We start from the raw sequence: 7,425 nt of genomic DNA, 5'->3' as shown, positions 1-7,425 counted from the left end.
AGCCTGCTTCCCTCTCTCTCTCTGCCTGCCTCTCTGCCTCCTTGTAATCTCTGTCTGTCAAATAAATAAATAAAATCTTAAAAAAAAAAGTCATAATTTGGGGGCGCCTGGGTGGCTCAGTTGTTAAGCGTCTGCCTTTGGCTCAGGTTATGATCCCAGGGTCCTAGGACTGAGTCCCACAGTGGGCTCCCTGCTTGGTGGGAAGCCTGCTTCTCCCTCTACCCCTCCACCTGCTTGTGTTCCCTCTCTCTCTCTCTGTCAAATAAATAATAAAATCTTTAAAAAAACAACAACAGGGACGCCTGGGTGACTCAGTGGGTTAAGCCCCAGCCTTTGGCTCGGGTCATGATCTCAGGGTCCTGGGATAGAGCCCCACATCAGGCTCTCTGCTCAGCAGGGATCCTGCTTCCCCCTGCTTCTCTCTGCCTGCTTTTGATCTGTCTGTCAAATAAATAAATAAAATCTTAAAAAAATAAAAATAAAAATAAACAACAACAACAAAAGAGTCATACTTTGACAGGGTATTGGAGGATGAATTAGAATAAGAATAAATCATTGTTTCTCTATGAGTGGGCAATGGTTTTAAGAGGAAGCCTATTGGTTTTTGAGGGCCAGGGGAGAAAAAAAGATCTTCCCTGGGAAAAATCCTAAGAGGCAAACCAGGAGAATGTCCTGTACTACTTCTCCCTTCTTTCTTTGAGAAATACAGACCTATTTCTTGCAGCTACAGCAATTTATATAGCAACCATGAGTGCAATAAACTGAGTGTTTATGTCCCCCCTAAAATTCATATTTTAGAATCCTAACACCTAATGTGATGGTATTAGGAGGTCAGAACTTTGGGTAGGACCCTCTTGAATGGGATTAGTGCCCTGAGAAAAGGAACTCCAGAGAGTTCCCTCACCTTCTTTCTACCATATGAGGATGCAGGACAAGTCTATAACTCAGAAGAGGGATCTCTCCCAAACTTGACTGTCCTGTGCTAAATAAATAAATAAATAAATAAAATCAACCAGCTTGAAGATAGAATTTTGAGAGTGGTGGAAAGATAGCATTTCCAAAATACCAAAGGATCATCTGCTAGAGTCCTCAGAAAGGGTTTGCCTCAGTAAGAGCTACACTGGTTCCATCTAACAAAACAAAAGGAAGTGCAGAGGATCAGCCATTTCCAAGAAACTGAACCATGCCCCAGAATAAAGTTTAAGAATATTTATGGGAAGCCAAAAATATCCTGCATCCAACAAGGTAAAACACACCTTCTCTGGCACCAAATAAAAAAATTACTTCCAAAGGTGCAGGAGAATAGATCCAAGATGAACATGTTTATGTTGATGGGAGGATTGGTGAAAGCAATACATAGGCAATAAAAGGTGGGCTATCTACAGAGAATTTGACAATAATAATAAAGGGGACTAATCCTTGTTGCTGTTTCTTAGTACATAGGGCCAGTGATTCTAAACAAAGACAGTGAATAAATACTCCTTCTTTTCAGGGTGGGCTCTTCCCACAGCATTCACTCTTTAAGATGCCACTGGACCACTCACTAAATATAAAGGTACTAAATCTTGGCTATCTTTGTCTAGGAACTCTTACTACAGTACATGTTCAATAATAGATACTTAGCTCTTTGTTGAATGAAAATAAGTTGGCTCTTCTCCTGTGCTTTGTATGCAGAAAAAGCCTCAATGATTTAAGATCCTGAATCTAGAATTCATGACATTAAACATAGGCTGAACAATGCTTAAGAAAAGTTTGAAAACCTCAGTATTTGACTGACTATACTCTCTTTGCTAATAAGGCGTCAATATAAGGCAGTCATATATAAAGATTTTTTTTTCTAAGATTTTTATTTATTTATTTGACAGACAGAGATCACAAGTAGGCAGAGAGGTAGGCAGAGAGAGAGGAGGGGAAGCAGGCTCCCCACTGAGGAGAGAGCCCATTGAGGGGCTCGATCCCAGCTCCCTGGGACCATGATTTGAGCCAAAGGCAGAGGCTTTAACCCACTGAGCCACCCAGGCACCCCCATATATAAAGATTTTAAATGATGTCAAATAAAGGTGATTATTGGTAAGACAGGCAGATAAAAAGAATACACTGAGCTGGTATAAATTTCTCTGAAATGATTTCATAGCACTTCAGGAAGTCTAACTTAATATAAATATATTTTTCTAGTTCCATAATCTTGAACATAAAAGCTATAGTTACCAGGATATCTATAAGAGGTGTTTTCTTTATTTTCCAACAAGAAACAAGGAAACCGTTCACAATATTTGCCATAGCATTTTAAATTTATTTGGTGGCTATATTACCATATCATTTAATGTTAAAATGGCCAGGAAAACAATATAATATTAAAAATGTAATTACTCCATCTCTTTAAGTTAGTGATCAAACTATAGAATGACTTTTAATCATTAATTTACAACTTTTGTGCTTAGACAAGTTACATTTTATATGAATGCAAATATAATTATACCCTCAAAGTTTAGCCAAAAGGATTCAGCCTTTACATTTAGGAGATCTGAATTCTAACGTGGTTATATGACTTTGGGCATATACATTAACCTCTCTGAGACTCAATTCTCCACTTTGTGTAAAAGAGATAATAAAAGTTTCTCTGGCCACAAAATACTGTGATTATTTGTGTGAGAGAACTCTGTAAAGATTTTATTTTAAAAAGTTAACATTAGTTCTGCGTATATTTTCTAGTAGGTGACAAAATTAAGATAGAATGAAATGTTTCTTCAGGAATACCTGCCTCAGAACTTAGTATAATGTTTTATATTAGACATGAAGTTCAGACACACTGAGATAAGTTTAAAATTATGTTTGAAATTGAGACACTCACTGAATAAGATGAAATTGACTAAAAATGATTGGTAAAGAATTGTGGCATGAGAGTAAGTAATTACCCTTTTCGTCATTGCCTGATTAGAAAGCAAAATCTTCTAAATATGATCTCAAAAACTTCAGCAACACATAATACTACTGTAATCATAGTAAATGCATACATTGCAATGAGAAAAATGGTCTTCTCAAAGTGTTCTGGAACCATGCATTTTATAATAGTAAACTTTTTCCAAAGAGATCCAGCATCACACAAGTAGAGGGGTTTAACTTGGAAACCAAAGAGGTGAATCTGAAGCCAAAATGCTATCACCTCTAGACTGATTCTTAATAAAACAGAGAGGATATAAATCACAGTGTAGACAGGCTTTTGAAGAATGCATTCTTGAGTGATGCTTTTACATGCAGCATAAAGATGGAAAATAGCTCCAGGAACCAGGACAATCACTAGTTGTAATGCCCAGAACACCTAAAGTATGTCAGAAATATCTTAGTCAAATCAGTCGACCTATTACCAAAAACACATGAAAAAGACTGACTCTTAACAGAGGCAATCTTAACAATTCTAAGTTTCATAAGTTTTATGAGGAGTAAAAATAATATAAGGAAATAGTGATGACCATCTTTAATTACTAAGATGTAGTCCTATTTTGCTGTCATCACCTACCAATTACAAATAATAATGAAGTATTTTATTTTAGTAACTACCCAATTTCCATTTTCTGATTACAGGGCTAGGGTATAATTATAACATCAATAGATAACAGAATTCTGGAGATGAAGGAAACTCTTGACCAACTCAAATTCACCTGAAACATAGAACAAGTTAGAGAACAAGTAATAATTCTAGAAATAATATCTGTTAGGGTATTCTTCATCTTATGATTTTTTTTTACATTTAAAAAGGAAACAGTTTTTATCTGGTGTAGAGGAAGGTTTACATGCACACAGAAAAACTTTTGTGGAGTGATTGGCCTAAACTGGTTATAACAGAAGAGATTTATTTCTCTTTTGTCTGGATCACAACTGAAGTGCAAAGCCTCATTGCCATAGACCGCAAAGCCTAACACCCCAAGGAAGAACATTCTTACTGATCCAAAGAAAAGGGTGTGGAATTGACTGATCACAGTTGGAGGCTTCACCTGTTAACGGTTTTAGGAGAGAAAGATGGTTTGAAAACAAACATTAAAGAAGTACATTTTAAAATAAATAAAACAGCCAAAAAAAAAAAAAAAAAAAAAAAAAAGAAGTACATTTTAAAGGATGCTTTCATTATCACATTTTAAAATATTTAAGATTCATGAATTTTTGAAGCAAGATAGAATTTCAGACCTCATTAAGCCCCATGCAAATTCTGTATCATGAGCTTGCTCACCCCTTTGCACTCCAAAAATATGAAATGCTAACAGTCAAATAAAGACATGTTGCTGATCAAATGTATGATCTTGGAAATATTTAAAAAGCTCTAAATTCAATGACTGTCCTTCCTATCCCTGTAATCCTTTTGCAATAAAACCAAGAGAATCTTAGAATATCTAGGACTGCTTTTAGAAAATTAGATAATAAATTTAATATTAAACTCATTAGTATGCACAATATCTCAACAACCAAATGATGTTTATTTAATTGTCATTACAGCTTATTTTCCACTTCTTAATTATCAGATTGAGAAGAGAGTGGCTACTTTAAATCACTAACAGCTGAAAGTAGTTCCTGAATTATTCTAATTATAGTTTCAAATTCAGAATATTCTGAAGCATACAGTTGATATTTATATTATTCTCCATATATGTAGAGGTTCTTACTCATCAACACTTAATGCAAATCAGGTTAAAATACAAGACAAGACTCCAACAATTGTTTTTCATTTGTTTGTTTGTATAATACTTACACATCCCTCATAGAAGTTTTTGATGTAACTCAAAGACATGTCTCAGAAGTTGTTAGCCTGGCATCCCTGTGGGTTAATTCTTGACCCACATTGCCACTTCATGTCTGCCAGAGTCAAACTCATATTCTCTCATGACTCTTACAGCAGAAAACACTTACCACTGCAAATTTCTCTCCCCTCCTCTTTTTCTTTCCTTTTTCTTTTTTTTTTTTTTTTTTTAGATCTCTGGGGCCCCAGTCAACTTTCCTATCTCTGTCCCAAAACAAAACAAAACAAAAACAAAAAAAAGCGGAGGGCATGTGGCCAATGTAATAATCCCTTGACTCACACTGTCAGCAGAGCCAGCCAGCCAGACAGGAGTACTAGCAAAGCAAGAGGCCAGTCTAACAAGAGCTTTGAACCCTCAATGCCTCTCAATTACCTGAGAATCGCCTATGTTAATAGGTGGATTTTTAAAAAAGATTTTATTTATTTATTTGACAGAGAGATCACAAGTAGGCAGGGAGGCAGGCAGAGAGGGAGGGGGAAGCAGTCTCCCCACTGAGCAGAGAGCCTGATGCGGGGCTTGATCCCCAGACTCTGAGATCATGACCTGATCCGAAAGCAGAGGCTTTAACCCACTGAACCATCCAGGCGCCCCTAATCGGTGGATTCTTAAGCTTAGAGTTTTCTCCAAAATGTTTAGTGATCCTCCCCCCTGCCTCCATTTAGGTATGTTTGAAAAGAAAATTACATGGGAGATCTTCCTGATTCTTGTTTACTTTCATGGAATAGGATTAATTTCTGGGACATTTAAGAAATCATATCACAGGGGCGCCTGGGTGGCTTTGACTTCTACTGACTGCTTTGACTTCTACCATTTGCAATAATGGATGTGTTTGTTTAGACCATCAAACACTAGGGTCAAACATTTAAAATCATCAAAGTCTTCCTGTGTTTTTTCAGAGATGAACAGAATTAGCTTGAACCTTAATTGCATGTGTAGATGGTAGAAACACAGTTTTATTTTCATTGTTGGGATCTATGAGTGACCAGATAAATAATACTGCTCTTCCCCTTATAGCTTATGATCCAATCGAGCCATAAGACGAAAGTATAAAGCGCATAGAGGCCAAAATGTCAACCTTATTATACTCTTATTACCATAAGTATTGTGCTGGAAGAGGGACATGGTTTATCTCCTCAGGAAAGTGTGATTCTTAGGCAGACACAGGTGCAGGCCTCATCAATGCTGTATCCTGGCTGCCTTTCCCACATGAAGTGCCTTCCTGCCTCTCTAAGATTTATGCATGAGAAGAGCAGAGCAAAACTGCTGATTTCTGTGGACAACTGGCTTCCAAAGGGAAAATGTTAAGAAATAAATGATGAATGCTCAGTTTTATCTTCCAAATGTGAGGTCAACTCACCAGCTAAGACAGTGGCTGTAGTGACTCTGGCCTCATGTTTGGCAATTGATAGGAATATTAATTAGGATGACAACCTGAACTTCTTTACATGCTTACAGCTGACAGTACTAGAAGCAGCAAAAGAGGGCAATCCCCAATGTGCAAGCATTATTTAGTCCTCAGCTTGCTTCATGTTTGCTAATGTTCCATTAGATACAGCAAGTTACACTGTCAGCCCAAATTCAAGAAATAGTTACTACCTGTCAATTGATCTGCAGTCAGATTGCAGAGGTATGGGTACAGAGATAGGAATAATTTGTGACTGATTTTATGTTCTACAACAATATGCCCTCTGATGACACATATTCATGTCTCTCCCACATATCTTCACCTCATTTCAGCATTGTAAAATCTCATCCAATCATAACATTAAGGTTGAAGTCTAAGGTTTTGTGATTTGCATCACGTGAAAATCTGGATGTGGCTGATATGTGGCTCCTTAGGAGCCAGAATCTAAAGAAAGAAAAGCAAAAGTTATCTTCCACACAACGTTAATGCACAATAGTGATACAGGGATGGAAGGACTCTGACACCTTCACTTGCAACGTGGGAGAAGAGGAGGCACACTGCTATTACTGGTCCATAACAATTTTGATATTTTGCATAGGACATAATGCCAGTTCTCCCTATTCTGAAGGCACTGAATATCCCTTGATTAAGCCATAGTACTACTTTTGAAAGATGCTCCCCAGTCTATTGTACAGTACTTCTTGATCAAAGTGGTTTCCTGGTGCACTGTTGTCAAAATCTGTGGCTCCATCCTCTGTGTTCCTAGCTGAAAACATCTAACCTTTTTCATTAAAAAATGGTTGCATTTGAAACTGAGTAACTTTCTTAGACTGCCCCCTGATAGAAATGTGGAGGACCAGAAGGCTTTTTTACAGTTTGACTAATATTATCCATTTGATTGAAACTAGTAGTTGTTTTTCTTTTGTTTGTTTTGTTTTGTTTTGTTTGTTGGTACAACTCTCTTAATCACTTTTTTAGTTTCCAATGTATCAGTTTTAATGCACTTAGTTTGAAAAAGAGTTATACCCTCAATTATTTTAAAGAAAGGATAAAACGTCTCTGAGACCATGCTTTTAAAGATTTCTAGAAAACTTCTGTCTAATGAGATTTTAACTAGTCATGTCTTAAATATTTTGAGTTTTATCCAAGAATGTTATAGTCATACTATTGATTTGCTTTTTAGTCTTACATCAGGAATTTTTACTTGCCAGGGACACTAGAAATGAAAAC

The 7,425-nt window shown here is 36.7% G+C and overlaps 1 protein-coding gene across 1 annotated transcript; it reads right to left on the bottom strand.

Annotated features, from left to right (window-relative positions):
* Positions 1 to 2,923: 2,923 nt before the first annotated feature.
* Positions 2,924 to 4,780, bottom strand: GJE1 (gap junction protein epsilon 1). The gene is made up of 3 exons (XM_047732625.1): positions 4,742 to 4,780; positions 3,798 to 3,992; positions 2,924 to 3,319 (listed from the first exon to the last, which is right to left on the bottom strand). The coding sequence occupies exons 1-3, from the start codon at positions 4,778 to 4,780 to the stop codon at positions 2,924 to 2,926; spliced, it is 630 nt and encodes a 209-aa protein (XP_047588581.1).
* Between the last annotated feature and the right edge of the window lie 2,645 nt (positions 4,781 to 7,425).

Source organism: Lutra lutra, chromosome 6 (genome assembly GCF_902655055.1).
Source record: "Lutra lutra chromosome 6, mLutLut1.2, whole genome shotgun sequence".
Lineage (NCBI taxonomy): Eukaryota > Metazoa > Chordata > Mammalia > Carnivora > Mustelidae > Lutra > Lutra lutra.
The sequence above is the reverse complement of the archived record's forward strand: the minus strand, read 5'-3'. Positions and strand labels throughout refer to the sequence as shown.